At 35.5% G+C, this 21,621-nt stretch overlaps 1 protein-coding gene across 3 annotated transcripts in view; it reads right to left on the bottom strand.

Moving 5' to 3' along the window:
- Positions 1-21,621, bottom strand: part of LOC150106429 (eukaryotic translation initiation factor 2-alpha kinase 3-like) — a 326,794-nt gene that overhangs the window by 294,264 nt on the left and 10,909 nt on the right. For all 3 annotated transcript variants that reach the window (XM_090393133.1, XM_090393132.1, XM_090393130.1), the window contains exon 2: positions 3,526-3,655. In XM_090393133.1, coding sequence (XP_090249259.1) covers positions 3,526-3,655 — 130 coding nt within the window. The remainder of the gene's footprint in view (positions 1-3,525; positions 3,656-21,621) is intronic.

Raw genomic sequence — 21,621 nt, 5'->3', positions numbered from 1 at the left:
CCCACATCTGGATTACTGTGTTCTAGTCTGGTCCCCTGGGTTTCTCGGGGATGAGGAAGGAGTGGAGAGGATTCAGAGGCAAATGACCAAGATATTAGTTAGTTGCCTGTAGAATGTTCTCTATGAGGACAGATTAAAGGTGTGTGGATTGCAGAAGTTGATTGATAGGAAGAAAAAGAGAGGATATGATAGAAACGTTTAAGTTGTTTAAAGGGTTTTATAGGATAGATGCAATGTTTCAGCACTTGACCCAGAATGAGGAATCATCCCTGGAAGTCAGGGCCGATTTTATCATTAGGCGAACCTAGGCAATCGCCTAGGGGCGCCACATGTGTAGGCGTACATGTACTTGTGTGAGTATGACAGAACATATATAGAGAGACAATGTATGGGGTGACTAAATTTTCTTTGCCTAGGGGCATCAGATACTCTCGGACTGGCCCTGCTGGAAGTTGAATAAAGGTGTGGTTAGTAGGGGTGTGAGGACTAGATTTTGCTTGGAGAGTTGTGAATGAGTGGAATGGTTGCCAGAGTCAGTTGTGAGTGCTTCATCTGCTAATGAGTTCGAAGAGAGATATGACACGGTTCGAAGAGAGATATGAGGATAGATTGGGTCTCCTGAAATGAGTCTTCAGACTTCCATGGAGATGCCTATATAATAATAATATTAATATTTTATTAATCTACTTACTTATTCACAAGCATCTCTTTTAGAGCCACTGGTGTTTAATCCGTATGTTAAAAATCTGATAGGAGAAAAAGAAGGGATATGTTAGAAACATTTAAGTTGCTTAAATGTTTTATAGGATTGATGCAGGGGATATGTTTCAGCACTTGGCTAGAGGGAGAACAAGGGATCATCCCTGGAAGTTGAATAAATGTGTGGTTAGCAGCGGTGTGACGACTAGATTGTTTGCTTGGAGAGTTGTGAAATGGGATATTCAGAGAACTATGAGGAGTAGAGCAGATGTTGTGGCTTTACAAGAGGACTTGAGCAGACCGAGAGAATGGGCATGGTAGCAAGAATGCCAGTTCAGTGTTACGAAGTGTAAAATTTTAAAATTTGGAAAACAAAGATGGGATGTAGAATTTATGCCAGGTTGGGATAAACTGGAGGAGGTAGAGGAAATAAGAGATCTGAGGATGATGGTGGGTAAGGATCTAAAATTTTAAGGACGTATTGTTAAAGCTGTGAGGACAGTGTAATGAATACTGACAATGATGCAGAGGACACTGATTTGCAAAGTAAAGAGATTCTGGTTCTTTGTATAAGGCCTTAATTAAGGACTATTGGACCTATGGACTATTGTGCAGATTTGGTCACCATTTTCAAAAAAATGAAGCGATTTTGGAAAGGGTCCAGAGACAATTGATTAAGGTGGTTCTGGTCTCTGGAGCATTGAATATAAACAAAAAAATGTTGAGAAGATGCAATTTATATGGTCTAATGAATAGTAGGAGGAAGGATGATAAGATAGCGACATACAAGTTATAAGATGAATGAAGAGATTTTCCATAGAATAACCACTCAGCCTGGTTGGCTGAGTGGTTATTCTATCGTTAGCATATCTGCTCTCCAGCCAAAAGGCTGTGGGTTCAAATCTTGTTGTTGGCATGGATGTTCGTGATTGTCTGTGAAAATACTAGTGGTGGCAGCCGGCAGTAGATGGCATTGGTGTAGATGATGGAGGTAGTTGTGGTTGGTGGAGAATAGGTGTCCTCCCTCGATGAGTCTATGGACTTCCTGGAGGTGTTACGATATAATAATATTGGGAGGTGGGGAGAGGACAAAAGATCATCCCCGGAAGCTTATAGGGAGGGTATGAGCAAAGTAGTGCAAAGCAGGTTTTCTGCATGGATAGTGAATGTATGGTGTTTAACCTGTAGAAGAATGCATCGCTTGAGAGTAGGCCATCTACAGAGAATGTGAATGTATTTAAGGCACAGTATGATGAGCTGTGTTTATGACCTCTCACGATGAGTCTTTAACTGCATGGGTCTAGGGATAATAATAAAAATTGATGTTTTATTCCTTTGTTTCATAGCAAATCAATTTGTAAGTGGGAAAAAGGAATCCAATAAAAGTGCTATAATGCCTCATCCAGGTGATTTCCAATATAATCTTATTTTTAGACGTGTTGCACCTTGTGAAATATCTAAAATATCTAGAAATAAAATTTAATTGGTAAGCAACTGAATCTGTATAATTTGATATATAGGATGCAGTTTAATATCATACTTTATTATTTATGACAATGTATGCATTGTAAGAACTACAATGCATGTGTGTGTGTGTGTGTGTGTGTGTGTGTGTGCGCGTGCAACAGGAATGTTTATTTGTAGAAAGTATTTTACCTTGGGTATAATAAATGTTAAAAATACCAAGCTATTTTAAACCTGGTTTTACTCCATTTCCCAAGTAAGCAAACAAACAAACAAGTCAAGTTTGCGCCTGCACGTATTGGAAGTCTAGCTGACCCTCAAAGTAGTGCAAGACCAAGGCAACTCTTGGTAAAAGTAGAATAAGCTCTGATCACTAATCCCAATATTTACCCTTAATGCAAAGCACATCTCCTGGAGGATATGTATGATGTTTTGTATTAAAGGCAAGGGGCCACCTTTGAGGGTCAGCTAGACTTCCAATACGTGCAGGGGCAAACTTGACTTGTTTGTCTGTTTGCTTACTTGGGAAATGGAGTAAACCTAGGTTTAAAATAGCTTGGTATTTTTAACAGGAATGTTTATTTATTCACATTTGATGTCAATTTGACCCTCATTTTCACTCCCATACCTCACTGGGTTTTTTGGGAGTGAAACCTTCTGCCAGAAGAAGTGGAAGGATTGCAGATGCCTTTTCTACAAAGAGTTAGTAGAACAATCACAAGCATCCATGACCTGGAAGGATTCAAACCTGCAGTCCCTTGGTTGGAGAGTAAATATGCTAACCACTCAGCCAACCAGATTAGTCACAAATGCTTAAGGACCTGACATCAAGAAAGTGCCAAAATCCAGAAAATTATAAACATGGAATAATATGGGAACATGGAAATTAAATTAACTAATAAATTTTCTAAGCCACAGGAAACTTTTTATTAAACCAAATGATTTATGATTTTTAGTTAGTTATTCGGTTTATATAAAATAGTAAATTATATTTTATTTAAGAATTTTTATATTTTAATTGTGGGGTAGTGAAAAAGTTGTCCATTAACATGCTTGAAAGTGGGCAGATTATTTTATTTAGTCTCTTTATTCAATTTATATATTCACATTATTAATTGTTTTATTTAATAATTAACTAAAAAAGCATTTACTTTGTCAAAATCAGGACAAATTTTAAAAAATTTTTATGACTCTGCTCACAAAGATTGAAAAAAATCTTAACTACAAGAGACTTTGATAAAGATAGTTAACCATACATATTACATATTTATTTGCATTCATTCTCAAGATATGTGCCTGTTTTAGACTTTAGCTTCCATACTGTGTAGAAATAAGACCAAAAGAAAGCTGCTGAATACATACCTCCAATCTGCTAATGCTTGAAGATAGCAGGCTGCCAGGTTCTGTAGCCTGACTCCATAATAATTTACCACCATCCAGAGGATCTAAAGCAGATATTTTTCCATCCAATGTACTTACAAGTAAAATTTCCCTATGAAGAAAAAAAATATATACATATTATTTATTATTCATTATTATTACTTGACACCTCCAAGGAGTACAAAGACTCATCGAGGGAGGGCACCTACTCTACAAATCTCCATCTCCACCACTCAATCCACCAACTACAGTGAACCGCATCATCTACACCAATGCCATCTACTGCCCACCACTAGTGGTGAGCAGTAGATGACACTGGTGTGGATGATGACTTTTCAGATAAATTATCTGAAAACTGAATACAATAAATCCAATATTTCAGGAGTTTAATAACGATTTTGGTTTTCTTTCCACATAACAGTACTATTATAAAAGAAAGAGGACGAAATAAGGAAAAACTAATCATAGACTATACTAAAAAGGTATGTTTCATAATTAGTCATGCATAGCAACATTAATTATCAACACAACCAAACCTAGCTCAATTTTTAGCATAAGCACTGTGAACATAATTTAAAAAAATCATGTACATTTTTTTCATGTAAAATTTTAAAATTATGTAAAAAAAATATAATTTTTTTTTTAAAATTTATGACTATCCACAATAACAAACATACATCATGATAGTCAGTTTTTGTTATCAGTAATACCAAATCACCTATGAAGTCAAGACTAACTCACAGTAAGTCTTAATGAATAAGCAACATATTTATCATACAGAAACTTCAACTCATTCATATACCTGACATTCAACACATTCTACTCAAACCTCTGAATATAAAATATATACACTCATCTTTATACCGCTTCTAAGGATGGTCTCTCATTCTCATTCATTTCTAACCATTCTCTTAACTACTACCTTAAGTGCACACATTTGTCCTAGAACCAGTTTTGTTCTCTATTTTGCTGAGTTCCACCCTATTGAAAGACTCATTAAACAATCAAATTGAGGGCATCAACTCTTTTGCAATTGCCTAACTTATGTGGTGCCATGGAATCCAATACTAGTCATTAACAGTACAGCCTACTCAATATCTGCTACAACAGCATATCGTGGCTGCTATTATCAGCTGACTGCAAATTAAGCTCAATTTAGCAGTTTTCAACCCCAAAACTTTGGTCTACTGTATTTGACATTCCTGAAATATCCTCGCATAAAGAATTTAAATAAAGATTATGAAACTCAGCCTTTCCACTGCTAGAGTTCAGTCACACATTAAATCTCTTCAAGTTGTCAACCATTTTCTTTTAAAAGACTAACTGATAAATTAGACAGTGAAAGAGAAACTAAAGCACTCTGCACTTCTCTGTAAATAAACAAACCTTCCAGAGCATCAATATCTACAGCCTTAAATTCTGATCTGCAAAACATTCTTCAATGGGGTTCTATATAATCTTGTTAATTTCAATTCTAGAAAAACTTAATCCTGAAAACTCAATCTCACAAGATCTTGTAAGACATATTTTGCAAAACAAAAATTAAAAAACAAAAACAAAAAAAATTATTTTCCTTCAGTTCTACCTTTGACAGTACCAAATTTCGGGACATAATGAGATTTCTCTTCTCGGGATAACCAATTATTCTCTGCACAAATATATTATAAATATCAACCTCCTCAGCAACCAACAAATTCGGTTTTCACTTTCTCCTAAGGCATTACTTTACTTCTGATCGACTATTAATTTTATATAAGTCACATATCCATCAAACCAATGAAACCAGTGTTCTCACAGTTGGGTTGTACATCAAACAGTTCCCAAAAAGCAATTCAATATAAAAGAAAATAATTAACTTGCTTAATGATCTATCACTGAACAATTCACAACACTCTCTTGTACACATGTCTGCTCCTTGCAATTTCTACAAATATATTGATTGCTGTTCATCACGACTCTCATCATTAATTCTGACAGTGCCCTCCATCTGTTAAAACATGTGCAACAGCTATTCAATATACTAATTTTGCATTTTTCAACTCTAAACTCAAAGAATTCTTCTTCCTTTTCTTAACACCTTGCATGTATTTATTAAAACACGGCAATCAAATTTGTTCAGTGATTAACATCAAGTTTTCAGACCAACCAATTAACACTTCTCTGTGCTTTAAGATCTCATAATATCACAAACTGATAAATTTCAACCAATAAACAATCACCGATCTCAAAAACATTCTAAAAATTTTCAATTCTTGAATATCTTAAACCATTTACTGCATCTATGCAATCATGCTGTGTTTTTAAAACAAAAACAAATTTAAGAATCAAATAATAATAATAAGAAGAAGAAAATAAATGAATAAATAAATTTTAAAAAAAAAAATATTATTATGTTAGCCTGGTTGGCCGAGTGGCTAGCATAACCGCTCTCCAGTCAAAAGGCTGTGGGTTCAAATCCTGCCACGGACATGGATGTTTGTGATTGTCTGTGAAAATACTAATGGTGGTGGCAGGAGGAACATGGTGTTGGTGTAGATGATGATGGTAGTTGCAGTTTATTGGTTGGTGGTCTGCACGGTTAGCCTAGTGGCTGTGCGCTTCACAACCATATGCCTGGGGAAGGAGTATCCTAGGTTCAATTCCCATCAACGACATGAGAAGCTCAAGGATCTTCTCCAGCCAGAGACAAGTTAGCCAGTCCTGGGCGTAGACAGCAGGTTTTTCTGCCAGTTTATCTGGTGTTTTTCATCCCGCAAGCAGGCAAACCGGTCCGAGGACACACACGGATTACAGTCTGGAATACCAACCCAGCCATAGGTCTGATTCGTCAGCCTATGCCGGTTCCGGAGCCCGGATAAAATTTGGAGGGACTAAATGGAGCCGTGAACTCCCGTAAAAAGGGGGAATACGCTGTATCATCACACGGAATTTATTTTATTATTGGTTGGTGGATTGAGTGGTGGAAGCAGAGAGTTGTAGAGTATAAATTATTATTATTATTATTATGCTGGCCTGGTTGGCTAGCATAACCGCTCTCCAGTCAAAAGGCTTTGGGTTCGAATCCTGCCACGAACATGGATGTTTGCGATTGTCTGTAAAAATACTAGTGGTGGTGGTGGTGGTGTGCGGTACATGGTGTTGGTGTAGATGGCAGTTGCAGTTCATTGGTTGGTGGAGGCAGAGAGTTGTAAAGTGCCCTCCCTCAAGATGAGTCTTTGGACTCCTTGAAATTGTCAGGTAATAATAATAATAAGAATAATAAATGAAATAATAATAATAAAATGAATACATAAATTAAATAATAATAATAAAATGAATACATAAATTAAATAATAATAATAACAATAATAATAAAATAAATGAATAAATTAATTAATTAATTAAATTATAATAATAAAATAAATTAATAAATTACTTAAATAATAATAAAAATAACTTTTTAAATGATAAGATTTATTATCATACAGTATATTTACATGTGTGTGTGTGTGTGTGTGTGTGTATGCACACACAATGACATTTTCTGTACAGTACAAAATGTAGAGTACTTAATTATATATTTTTTTTTAACTAACTAAATATTTATCCATTGTATTTACATATGGGTTGGTATGAATGTGTACACAATTCACTATACGATGCAGTAATACAACACAAAGTTCAATAGTAATAATTATAATGGAAAGATTTGATATTACTGTCTGACCATGGATCCAAGACTCCTGGCTGGCAATGTGCCAAGAAGAGTCAATTCACGTTTAAGGGGAGAAAAGAATAAGGCAATGTACGAATTCGTTACCAACAGGCGAAATCACGTGCTTTATACATAAAAATTTCCAACCGTTCTACAAGCAAAATGGTTACCACTTCAAAAACTAGAATTTTCATAAAAGAAAAGTTAATTTTCTGACATATAATAATAAATGCTTACTAATTATATGAAGAGCCAAAGGCTTCAATTTGGCGATGTGAAATTATTTAAGCTAAGGGATAGTACATTCCATATTGTATCATAGAATAAGAAACTCAAAGAGTTTCATGCCGAATATAGAAACTATATAAAGTTTGGTGAGTCCAAGCATAAGCAAATACCTGGATAGTGCAACACCTAACCCACTTGGTAGTGCAACACTGAGGCAACTCATAGTAAGGGTGGAGCAGACTCCGTTCACTATTCTTGGTATTTACCCATAATGTGAAACCCAGCTCCTAGGAGCTGTATTGCTGGTCTACATTACGAGAGAAGGTCACTACCCAGACCAGTTTCAGCCTTTATTGAGGTCTCATCAGTGAGTAGGTAGACCTAGTTAATACCAAGTTTGTAACGAACAGAACTTACATACCCTACTATAAGAATTGCCAAGAAGGTGTCCTAATAAATTACTAATTATATAAAGAGCCAGAGGCTCCCATTCGGCGATGTGAAATTATTTAAGTTAAGGGATATTACATCCCATATGGCGTCCCTTAACTTAAATAATTTCACATCGCCGAATTGAAGCCTTTGGCTTTATTAGGACACCTTCTTGGCAATTCTTATAGTAGGGTATGTAAGTTCTGTTTGCTACAAACTTGGTATTAAGTAGGTCTACCTACTCACTGATGAGACCTCAATAAAGGTTGAAACCAGTCTGGGTAGTGACCTCTCATAATGTTGAACAGCAATACAGCTCCTAGGAGCTGGGTTTCACATTATGGGTAAATACCAAGAATAGTGAACGGAACTTGCTCCACCCTTACTACGAGTTGCCTCAGTGTTGCACTACCAAACAGGTTAGGTGTTGCACTATCCAGGTATTTGCTTATGCTTGGACTCGCCAAACTTTATATAGTTTCTATATTCGGCATGAAACTTTCTGAGTTTCTTATTCAGCTATAAAACAATATGGGATGTAATATCCCTTAACTTAAATAAACACTTATCCCACAAAATGTATTAATTGCCCTATTATCGGAATGGATTCACCTTCTTCTGACATTTCTTTCAATATACATTTTTTTTACAGATTCTGAATTTAATACAGATATTTCACTCCTGTACAAAAATTCAGTATGCAAGTTACTGAGTACATTCCTTTTGATATACTGTACTTGTTTGTTTGGGTGGCATTTCTGCTTTCTTCCTTAACGCTTCTTCGGAGCTTATCTGAGGAAGATAATAGATGGCAGTGGTGTCGTGGATTTGTTTCAGTACCTGTCACGAGCCATCTGTTTGTGTGTACTTGGAAACTTACATATGAAGATATATATATATATATATATATATAAATATATCTGTGGTATCATGTGTCCGTTTCGGTTAAGTCTGCTGTCGTGGCTTATGCAACCAGCTCTACAAAATTCATGTCAGTTTGACCGTATGATTGCATTTTTATTGATGTATGAAAGTTTTACGAGTGTATAGAACATAAGTGCTCATCTTAATTGGTTTAATGCAATTAATTCTAGGATAACTTTGAATGCTTTAATTTATCAATTAATTGTAACCAAATCTTTGCAGAGTGGGGGACAATGTGTTTGTTTTAAGATACACATGGAGAGAAGTATGCTAAAAATAACATTAAGAGATAGGAAGACAAATACCTGGATCTCAAACAGGTGTCACGGATATTGTATGACATTAAACAGGCTAAATGGAGATGGGATGGCCATATTGCCAGATGCAATGACGGGAGATGGACTAGAAAACCAACAGAGTGGAGACCAATGGATAGAGCCAGACAAAGAGGAAGACCAAGAAGAAGGTGGAGGGATGAACTGGAATAAGTTGCAGGAGTGAGACGGATGGGAGAGGCAGAAAACTGAGTGGTCTGGAAAACCGTGGGCAGTGGACAGACCCAAAAGGTTGAAGAAGGAGAGTACAATTTGGAAGAGGAGGATGAGGCTTATCTCCTTCAACTACAATGCTGTTTCCCATTGTAAATATGGGCAAAAGTTATAAATTTATCTGAAAATTATATATTAAAAACTTGCCTCCTGTGTCAGTTCACACTTCACACACGCAAAACAGATGAAACTCAGAAAACCAAAACAGCAACTCGTGACAAATGACAAAGTTCAATTGGATTGCAATAACCAGTCACAACCTCTAGGTGCAATTATCTCAGAGCTTACCCTGCCTCACACTGATCACGCAGGTACTTTAAAGCATCCATGATACAATCAATGGGTATCAAGACCACAACAGATTACCTACCTATGGGCTCAAACCATGGTAAGGTTTGAAGAAATGCATGTGGCTGCTCAACTCTAAGACATTTGATTGTGTCTGCCAATGAGGTCTACTTAGCAAACTACCAACCTATGGTCTGCCTTCAACCTTTTGCAACTGGGTTGCCAGCTTCCTCTCAGGATGCTTGTTATGTGTCATAGCAGATGGTTTCCTTTAGATTTCCCCACCAATGCAAGAATAGTCCAGGACTCTGTACTCTCATCTACTATCTTCCTCTTGTACATAAATGATCTGCACTCACTGAATTCAAATCCTATCATTAACATGTTATATGCTTAACAAAAATACAAAACATAATAAAAGTTAAAAGATGTGAGAAAGAAGATAATCTATGAATGAATATATACAAATCAGCCAATATACATAGAGGTAATGAATCTATGTTATCATATCAGCTTGGGCAGTGATGATTCTCAGTATATAGTTAAACTGTTTTCTTTTTTTTGTACAAGGATTGGATTATAGCCGAGTATGGGGGGGGGGGGAGTATTGGATGTAGAAGCACTATGGCTTTTCACAAGTACCCTGCAGATATAAATACGAATTTGGATAATTTATGGAATTATGCCATACCATTCTGATAGACTTAGATCTTCTGAAGGAATGCCAATAATGATAATTTATGACCATCCCAACTACTGTCAAAATTATAATTCCCTTACCTCATTTCTGATTTATCTCAATTAGAATAACTACATTTTACATTTAAGAACCAAACAATTACAATAATTTAGTGCAAATGAACTATTATGTACATTAGTATTACTTATTTGTACTCTTGGCTACTGATTTTACCATAAGATTGGCTGCCAGAAAAGACAAGGATAAAGATAGCGCATGCGTTTATTTTATTTTAAAACTTGGGCGCATTTGTTATAGGGGAGTTGAAACAATAATTCCAAATTATCTATACACTGCCGAATAGACTAATTTTTGTTAGGTTGCCATATGAATTTGTCACTTAATATGTGTTAAAAAAAATTTTTTTTTTTGAAAAAATAAAAAAGTAAACAAGAACAAGTGGCTCGCAAATTTGCGAAAAATTTAACAAAGGGTTCACACGAGCCCCTTATAGTTCACCACTGTGTATACACATATTTTTGATTAAGATATTTCCTGATGAGGCCTACAACTATATAGAGAGGTGCCTAAATAAAATAAAAAAAAATATTACTTTTACCATTACTATTATTATAACATCGGAAATTGACTTATAACATTATCAATGAGTATTACAACAAGAGTATTTCAAGAAGTAAAGCTTAATAATAATAATAATTATTATTATTATTAAGAGAGACCTCCAGGGAGTCAGGGACTCATCAAGTGAAGCCACATAATACTTGTTCTTGAATTCATTCACACTGCTTGCACTCACAACATCCAATGGCAATCTATTCCAATCACACACCACCCCTATGAGAGAAAAATCTAGCCCTCACACCCTTCTTAGTGGAATTCATTCTCATCTTCCAAGGATGCCATCTTGTCCTTTCCCCACCCTCCACAAATTGAAAAATTCCATTAATTGAAATCCTGTGTGACCCTTTCAGAAGTTTGTAAGTCCCAATCATATCACCTCCACTTTCTCCAGTTTGCCAGTGTCTGTAGTCTACAAATTCTCAATCTGTCTTCATAATCAGTATTCCACAATCCTGATATAATTTTTAACTCTCCTTTGCACTCTCTCCACTATATCAGAATCACAACGGAAACCAGGCGACCAGACCTGTGCACAATAATGTCCAAATGAGGTCTTATCAAGGTCTTGTAAAGAGGCAAAAGAACATCCTTATCTTCACATGTGAATATTCGTTTCAGCTCATTATACTCGTCAGTTGGTCATAATTTCCTGCTTTGTAGTTCAGCATGTAACTTTTTCTGAATGGAACATTCATAAACTTAGTCACTTCCCAAGTGAGTACCGCATGATCACTGTCACCAACCGGAGGCAGAATAGTTATGTGTCTTTAAGATAACAGTTATGTTATGTTAAAGACATAACTATTCTGACATAACTTATTAATAAAATTATTTAATAACTTTACAAAATATAAAAAATTACTTAAAATTATTATGCGTTAATTTTTTTAATTATTATTTTTAAATTAATTTATTTTTAAATAATTATTATTCACTAATTTTTTTTAAAAGGTAGCTTTACTTCTTGAAGAAGCTCCTGTTGTAATACTCAATGTTGTTATAATCAATCAATTTCTGTTATAGTAATAATAATAATTGTAACAGTAATTTATGGATGAATAAAAAAAAAAAAGCAAGCAAAACATCATTATTATTATTATTATTAAACAAGACCTCATGGAGTCAAAGACTCATCTAGGAGGTCCTTTTATCTCACACACATCTCATCATACCGTGTCTTAAACATATTCAAACTCCTTGCAGACACCACACTCTCAGGCAAGGCATTCCAATCATTCACAACTCTGCACGAAAAAAACCTGCCTCTCACTCCCCTACTCACACCCTCTTTATACAGTTTCCAGGGATGACCTCTGGTTCTCCCCTGATCTCCCACTATTCTCTGTAGAACTTCTCCACCATTGATCCTATAACAACCCCTTACCAACTTGTAGGTCTCTATCATATCTCCCTTCTTCCTTCTCTCCACTAGACTCTGCAAATTACATCTTCTCAATCTTTCCTCATACTCAACATTCCAGAGGTCAGAAACTACCTTAGTCAGTCGCCTTTGAACCCTTTCCAACATCTCCTCATCCTTCTGAAAACCAGGTGACCAAATCTGGGCACAATAGTCCATGTGTGGCCTAATCAAAGCCTTATACAATGGAACAAGAATCTCCCTACTTCTACACGTTAGTGACCTCCGCATCATACCTTGGTGATGTGTCCCCTAAATTTTAGATCCTTATCCACTATCACCCCCAGATCTCTTATTTCCTCTACTTCCAACAATATATTCTCACCAAGCATAAATTCTGCACCCCATCTTTGTTTTCCAAATTTTAAAACCTTACATTTTGCAACATTGAACTCACATCCCCATTTGCTTGCCCAATCACTCAATTTATTCAAGTCTTGTTGCAAGGCCACAACATCTTCACTACTCTTTATGGTTCGTCCCAACTTTGTATCATCTGCAAACAACTGAATATCTCCATCCAAATCTTCGCCAATATCATTAATATACAAGTTAAATAGTAATGGCCCTAAAACAGATCCCTGAGGCACTCCACTAGTGACTTTCCTTTTCCTGGATATTGCGCCCCCATACACAACTTGTTGATACCTATCAGATAGCCAGTCTCCAATCCAATGCACTAATCTAATATCCAACCCCATCTGCTCTAGTTTGACTGTCAATTTATCATGAGGTACTCTATCAAAAGCTTTTGCGAAATCCAAGTATATTACTGTGTATCCTTCTCCTCTGTCCAAGGAAGCAGTCACTTCATTGTAATAAGTAAGTAGATTACTAAAACACGACCTCCCTTTAGCAAATCCATGCTGTCCATCAAAGATTATACCATTGTTGTCAACCCAACTCTGGATCCTAGTTCTCACAAGCTTCTCCAACAACTTAACCACAACACCTGACACACAGATAGGCCTATAGTTTGATGCTTGAGTTCGATCACCTCCTTTATGAAGTGGCACAATCTTGCCCTTCTTCCACTCTTTAGGGACTTGACCAAGTGCAAGACTCATATTTAAAAAATATGTCAAGGCAGGTGTCAACTCTCTGGCACATTCCTTCAGAATACGCGGTGATATATTATCAAGTCCCACAGCCTTATTTACATCTAGTTTACTCGACTCCCCAAACACCTCTTGCTCACTTACAGTCAGTCTCTCCTCCCCATCATCAACTGCTCTTAATCTCTCCATGAAGTCACATTCACAAGATTGAAAGATCTTTATGAACTGCTCATTAAGTATCTCCACCACACATTCTGCAACAGCTGTCTTTATACCATTTCCTCCAATCAATGTCATCCTTCCATAATCATTCTTTCTTTTGCTGGCTACACATATCAAAAGAACTCCCTAGGATTCTTTTTAGCTTCATTAGCTAACTGCTGTTCATACCTCTCTTTAGCTACTCTCACCAACCAAGTCACCCTCCTTGCCTGGTCTTTGTCGACCTCATGAAATTGGTTACTTCCACTTCTCTTATGCTGTCTCCACAATGCCCTTTTTTCTCTGTATTGCATGCTTAATCTCTTTATTCATCCATTTCACACCTACCTTATTTAACCTTCTCACCCATGGTATACATTTAGACATTGCATCTACTAAATATTTGCTTTATTAAATATCTATTAAATATATGCTTTATTATATAGTTATGGTTTCAAAAATAACTACATAACAGAACCTGCATAATTACATGCACAACAACCCAGCTATATAATCATATACCAAAGAAATATTATACAAGACAAAGCATTAAATGGTTCAGTTCTGCAAATTAAGTAATATATAATAATACATCTACCAAGAGTTCACTTACGAAGAGTATAACTCTCTGTATATTTTTCAGAGGACAAAAATAGCTATCAGGCCAGTGAAACCTAATCAATGCACTAATAAAAGGCAAATATATATGAGCTACTGTACAGAGCTTGTGTCTTAAGCAGCATAAGCCAAGGCACCTCCAGTGCATAAGATTATATTATATTCTCAAACTGTCTGGTAAAATTCAAAACTTCCATTTTATTTAACTATAAAAAGATTATGAATCTTTAATATCCTCATAATACTTCACTTTTTTTTTTTTAACTTGAAGTATAAAATAAGGAGAAAGACTATGGGTATTTATTAAATAATCATAATAAAATGATTAGATGCTTAAAATAGTATGACTTCAACAAAAACTCAACTGAAATAATCACAAAGAGAGAGAAATAAACTGCTACAGGGCTAAAAACATTTTCACACAATTCCCAAATTATTTCAGAAACCAATACAGGAAATGGCAATTAATATTTCAGTAAAAGATTAACCTGTTTTATACTATGCCAAGCTATTCTTTTCTGATAAAGCTCTTTCTTAGTTATATGATAACAAAGAGAACCCACCCTTCCCAAGATTAACAGGAAATTGCACATAACTATTAACAGATCTTTGAGTACCCAAATAATAACATATAACTTAGAACCGTGCTTTTATATAGAGCATACTATTGAAATAATACTGAAAACTCTATTATTTGATTTTTTTTTTCATTACAGAAATATTTATAATAAGAGGAGGGGAAAAAAGAAAAAAAAAAAAACATTACAAACATTTTATTATATAACTAAAATATAAACTATATTTACACTTTTCTGTCAAAGTAATTCTATCACATGTGCTATTCTTCAGGATTCGCTGAGATTAATAATCAATACAAATTCTATTTTAATCCCTGAAATATCAAGGAGGAATTATTCATGTGTACTACTGGATACGAATAATAGATGAACATACATCAGAGCCCAGTAAGCTTGTATCCAATAAATGCACCATAAGTGGTTAATGTATATTAGTATTACTTCCAAGTCTCCAAGGAGTCTGGAGACTCATTGCAGGAGATTGAACACTCAGAGATCCCAATCAGTGTCGGTGCCAGGTTATTTTGTACCCTAGGCAAAGTTTACAAGTGAGCCCCTTATTTCATAAACTAAAATGTTTCTAATTGACATTAAACAAAATAAAATTGTCTTTCAGGTTAAATTAATAGGGCTTTTTTTTTTATTTTCTTTTTTAATTAATTTGAAAATTCTCTGTTATAATTCATTTACAAAAAAAAAAAAGTTATAAAATACCAAAATTTAATATTTTAAAATATTTATCTTAACTGAATTTTAAATAGCGGTAAGTTCAAATCATTTAGGTAAGGAATCTAACCAAGAGTTAAATAGCAAAATAGTGTGATGGATAAGGGAAAATAATCGATACCTTAATCATATATCACTATTTAATTTTGATATTTTAGTAAAGTATGAATAAAGCATAGCTTGAAGTTTTGCACCCCTTCATGGCTTGCTCCCTAGGCAGTTGCCTAAATGGTAGCGCTGGCCCTGATCCCAATAACTACCATACTTTACCTTCAATACATTCAATGTGTTGGAGCACTCACCACCCACTCTGACAAAGCATTCCACTCATTAACCACCTGTCAAGCAAAAAATCTCCTTTTCACTTCCTTACTCATGTGACCTTTGTACAGTTTGCAGGGATAACCTCTCATTCTCACATTTCTTGCTTAGGACAATTTGCATTATCCTAAGCAATAATCTCTCTGTATCTATTTGAGAGGTTCCTCTCACCAACTTATATCTCAATCATATTACTCTGCCACTTCCTGTCTGCCAAACTCTGAAGACTGGATTTGCTCAATCTTTTCTCATACTCAATATTCTAGAGTCCTGAGACAGTCTTAGTTATTTCCTTCTACATTATCTCATCAATATAGTCAGGTGACCAGATCTGTTTGGAGAATCCAAATGAAGCCTAATCTGTGTTTTATATGGAACTATCACCTAATTATCCTTACATGTTAGCATTCTTTGCATTACAGCAGCAATACCCTGACAACTTTTGTGATGTGTTTCCTGAACTTCAGATCCCTATCCACCAAAATTCTCAAATCCCTTGCTTCCCACAATCTCCTGAAGCAAAGTTCTTCCAATATGGTAAACCACATTCCATCTTCTCTGGTCAAAAGTGCATAACTTTACACTTAGCAACATTGAAATGACATTCTCATTCTTCAGCCGAAGCACCAACCTATTCAAATCCTCTCATAACACCAAATCAGGACTTCCTGATGTTGCCTTCCTAATTTAGCATCATCAGCAAACAAAGGAATATCTGATTCACCATGAACTGTATTATTAATATATATAACTTAAACAATAGTGGTTCCATAAGAGAACTCTGTGGCACCCCACTTGCTTGCTACCTTTCTTTTTCTGGACAATTCACCTCCATACACAACTCGCTGGCTCCTATCAGTCAACCATCCCTGTAACCAAGTTAACGAAATGACTATCCATCCCATCCTGTTCGATTTCAACAGTAGTTTATCATGCAGTACTTGAGCAAATGTTTTAGCAAAATCCACATAAATCATGGTATAAGTATCTCCTCTGTCTTACACACTAATGACCCTAACTTTAGTACCAAGTTACTAAACTATCTTACTCTCTCAAAAGACTTCAATTCTCGTCAATCCAGGTTGGTATTCTGTCTCTAATGCCTTCACCAACACACTTGATACACATTAGCCTATAGTTTGACACTACTGACTTAGATTCTCCCTTATGCAGCAGCACAATTTTTCCTTCTTTCAGGACCATTCCTGTTACCAGACTTCTGTTAAACAACCAAGTCAAGAGCATTGCCAGCAGTTTTGCATATACCCATAATATGCACGGTAATATCCCATCCAGTTCCATAGCCATATTAATATCAAAGTTATTTAATATTTTAAATACTTCCCATTCTCAAACTGTTAAAATCAATGTTAGTTATCATAATCAATTATCCTGTCGGCTGCGCCATTGTTATTTATAATGATTTTTATATATATTTTATATTCCCTCTATAGTATATTATTGTTCTCTCTATATACTTATGAGATGAAATATTATATAAATTTCTTTTACTAACAATTATTTTTATTTTTGACTCCGAGTGTCCCTATATGTTATTATATTTGCACAAAGAGTTCACTCCAATTGGTGCAATGACTTTAACTCACTCTTTCAGAATCCAACTAATCATTGACTCAATACCAAGTACAAAATAAACACATTTAATAAAACTAAAACAATATATATACACTTCTAGTAATAATACATAACTATAACTTCAGATTATATGGATCCAAGGCCTTATTAAAAAATATAAACTTACTCTTAAGACTAAACACTTTTTCTTTCACAATCACAAAAAAATGTTCATAGTCTTTTTCTCTTTCTGTTAAGGCTCTTTTCCAGAAGTTACAAGGCTCTGTACTTCATTTTCAGGATCCTTTTCATCAATCAATATAACACACATAAAAGTCTTCTTGACTAAATCTTGTTTCCTTTTAGTAGCAATACTCATCAGATCAGGCACCTTTAATACCTAAAAATCTTCTTAATTCAATATATTTTCTAAACTTTCACTTTCAGGCATCCTTAATACTTATAGATTTTCCTTATCAATATTTTCTCTAAGAAAAACATTCACTTTAGAATGTAAGCAACAAGTTCTCCTTTCATTCACAATACTAAATTGACAGTCTTAACTTATTTCACCATAAAAACTTACAGTTTCAAGATTTCCTTTTATTCATTACTTATTTCTCCTTGAAACCTAATATTTCCACTATTCCCTTTTCGGAATACACTATAAAACATCTTCCGACTGCCACACAAAAAAAATATCAAGTTCCTTCTAACTTGAATATTTACCGGCCAATTTATAAAAACTTACAGTTTCAAGATTTCCTTTTTATTCTTTACTTATTCCTGCTTGAAACCTATTATTTTCACTATTTCCTTTTCGGAATACATTATGAAATTTCCTTCTGACTGCCGCACAAAAAAAAATCAAGTTCCTTCCAACTTGAATATTCCTCGGCCAGTGTTCTAAAAAACTTCCGAACTCTCTCTTGTTTACAACTGTAACTTGGATATGCAACGCTTTCCTTGTCAGCTGTCAATCACACATCAAGTTCTCTCCGGGAGCATGCGCACTTCACAAAAGTCAGAAACTACGCACTGCAATAAAATGGCTGACTCGCTGTATCCATCAGCGCTAAAGAAAGTCTTTCACAAACACAAAACTCAACATTTTAAAATACAACAAACTTTCTTATAAGTAACACAAATAATCAGTTTAGTAAGTACTTCAATATTTTTACTTCTTTACATGTTACTTCTAATATAACATTTTCATAAACGAGCACATCACAAGTGCAGACACTGCCTGTATGAAAACAAAACTAACAAGCATAATTAATACGTAAAAATATTCAGAATTTTTAATATGATTATTTTTACAATATCCCATCCAGTTCCATAGCCATATTAATATCAAAGTTATTTAATATTTTAAATACTTCCCATTCTCAAACTGTCAGTCTTCTGTCCTCCTACCTATTGCTATTTAACTCTACTCTTAACCCTCTGTCCACATGAACTGTTTGGAGAATCCAAACAGTTCATGTGGGCGGAGGGTTAAGACTAACAAAATACTCGAACATTTTCCATATCTTCATTATATGTTACTTGTGTTCCATCTCCAGCAAATAAAGTCAGTCTACTATACTAACAAAATACTCATTGAACATTTCCCATATCTTCATTAGATGTTATTTGTGTTCCATCTCCAGCAAATAAAGTCAGTCTTCCATATTCACCCTTTCTTCTACTAGCAACATAAACTGTAGAATTTTTTAGCTTCTGCTTCACTTCTTCAGCTGATCTCTTTTCATATGTCAATTTCTCTTTCCTTACTACACCAGCCACCTTATAATTCCATGCTGCTAAGGGATATGCAAGAAGCTCTTGCATAATTCATCCATTTTAATTTTATTTTATTTATTCTCTGAATGTAATGCCAGGTTATAATTCTCCTTAGGAATATAACCTGGCATTACCATAAGTAACTGATTCTGAACCAAGTCTCAACTCCTGCTGATTCCTTCAACTGACCAAACCACTGCACATCACTAATCTGTTTCCTTAATTTATCATAGTCCCATGCTCTGTAATTCCGCATCTCTCTCTCTCTCTCTCTCTCTTGTTCCATAGTGCTTATACCCGCCTAGTCACTCCCCATGTCAAAACCACACAATCACTCTGATCAACTGGTAGCATGATGGTGATATTATCTGCTATCACTGTATGAGCTGATGATACTAAATCTAACACTCAAATCCCACATGTTGCTTCAACTACATGCTGCATAAGATAGTTGTAGTTGCTGCTCTCATTGGGACCATCCCTGCATCCCTATCTTGTCTTGCTTTGTCCATTATATCACACCAATTCTGATATCTTAAGCTCGTAGTCCCACCATCTGGTTTTTGTTTCTATGACTGACTATGAATTCTCCTCCTCTCATTAGCAATCTACCCAGCTTCACTACTACTCTCATTCAAATGCAGATTATCTGCAGCAAACAGCTCTTTCCTACCTTCAAATTTATCCTCTACACTTACAAACTCAAGCCCTCTTTTCCCTGCACATTCTGACTATTATGCTATTCATGATCACTGCTCATCTCCCCAGCTCTCTACTATGATACCTTGGTAACAAATTCTCACTCTCTTCTGCTTCACTGCCTCTAGCAACACTTACAAATTCCACACTACCTCATTCAACACTTCCTGACAGTGTCAGGAAGTGTGAATGAGGTAGTTCTGACAATAGCAGCAATTTCTACTAATAATAAAACAACTTACTCAAAGTATGTTGATATTTGGGGATTAAAACATGCTCTCCAGGGAAAATTCTAATCTAACAAGAAAGCAAACAGCTTACTGCAATGACTTGTTATATTTTGTAGTGGTTTGCAGATCACAATTTTTTATGTGCATCATAAGGCACAGATATGCATCGGTCAATTGGTGTGCTCTAACTTGATGTGTACTCTTTTTCTGCGACTTTGAAACCTTTTAAAATATCAAGTTGAGCCTGGTGTAATTCGGGCTTGTTTGCTTTATGAATTTAAATTCGGTTAGAAGGCTTCAGAAGCATCCCATAAGATATGTGTGGCATTTGGAAAAGATGCAGTAGCAGAACATAGTGTGCAGAAGTGGTTTAAAAAATTTGTTTCTGATGATGAATCACTTGAAGATGCACCATGTTGAGAAAGACCCTCCTTACATGCCACTTTGAAAATAATTCAAGATTAATATGTCAAGAAGTTTCACAAACATTCAACGAGTGGTGAAAAAATTTGTTTACACTTGCTTCAACTGGAAAATCATGGAAACTAAGCAAATGGATCCCACATGAATTATTAGATGACAATAAATTCAAAGACTATCAATCTGTTCTTCACTTCTTTCACGTCATAAAAATTCGCCATTTTTGGATTACTTGCTCACTTTGATGAAAATGGATCTTGTATCTAACAGGAAGCAAACTTATCCTTCTTGTGTAGAGGCTTAAGTGCTGTGAGGACATTATGTTGGAGGTTTAATGGATTTTTTACAACACTCAAAAAGAATTAAAATAGAATTTAATACTTCCTATATTTCGTCCTAGTCACTAGGACATCTACGGGGATTACAAAGACAATTAATGTAACATGCACACAAAAACTTACAATACTAAGCCCAACCACGTGGATGACACTAAAGTCCTATCTAGGTGGAGCGCCCTCTAAGGGCAGTTGTAGGTGGCCTGGAATGTAAGGTGGGACCTCTGGTGATGACCGTTTCCCAAATCTTCGGAAGCTTAATACAACCGTATTTGTTAAGATTTGGTTGGTTTTTGAGAGCTGCTGCTGTTTCTAAGAAAAGTCTCTCTTTCTTGAATTTGCTGTGGTGGAGCATGGTGGTTTTCTTCCATGATACTCTGTGGGTAGTGTCCAAAACATGGTCAGCCAAGCCTGAATGGCCATAGTTGTGTTTAACGATGTACAACTTGTGTTCCTCTAGGCGGATGGATGCTGATCTGCCTGTCTGTCCAAAGTACGCAAGCTTGCAGGAACAGGGTACTTTGTAAACTCCAGGCTGAGAGAGAGGAGGGAGCTGATCTTTCGTAGAACGGATAAGGGTAGCCAGTTTGCGGTAGGGCTTATGTGCTGTGCGTAGGTTATACTTTTTTAGTATCTTGGCTATTTTTTCCGAAGTGCCACGGATGTAGGGTATGGTG

This window comes from Typopeltis vanoorti, chromosome 5 (assembly GCF_054136105.1).
Source record: "Typopeltis vanoorti isolate ZY-2024b chromosome 5, IOZ_Tvanoo_1.0, whole genome shotgun sequence".
NCBI lineage: Eukaryota > Metazoa > Arthropoda > Arachnida > Uropygi > Thelyphonidae > Typopeltis > Typopeltis vanoorti.
The sequence above is the reverse complement of the archived record's forward strand: the minus strand, read 5'-3'. Positions and strand labels throughout refer to the sequence as shown.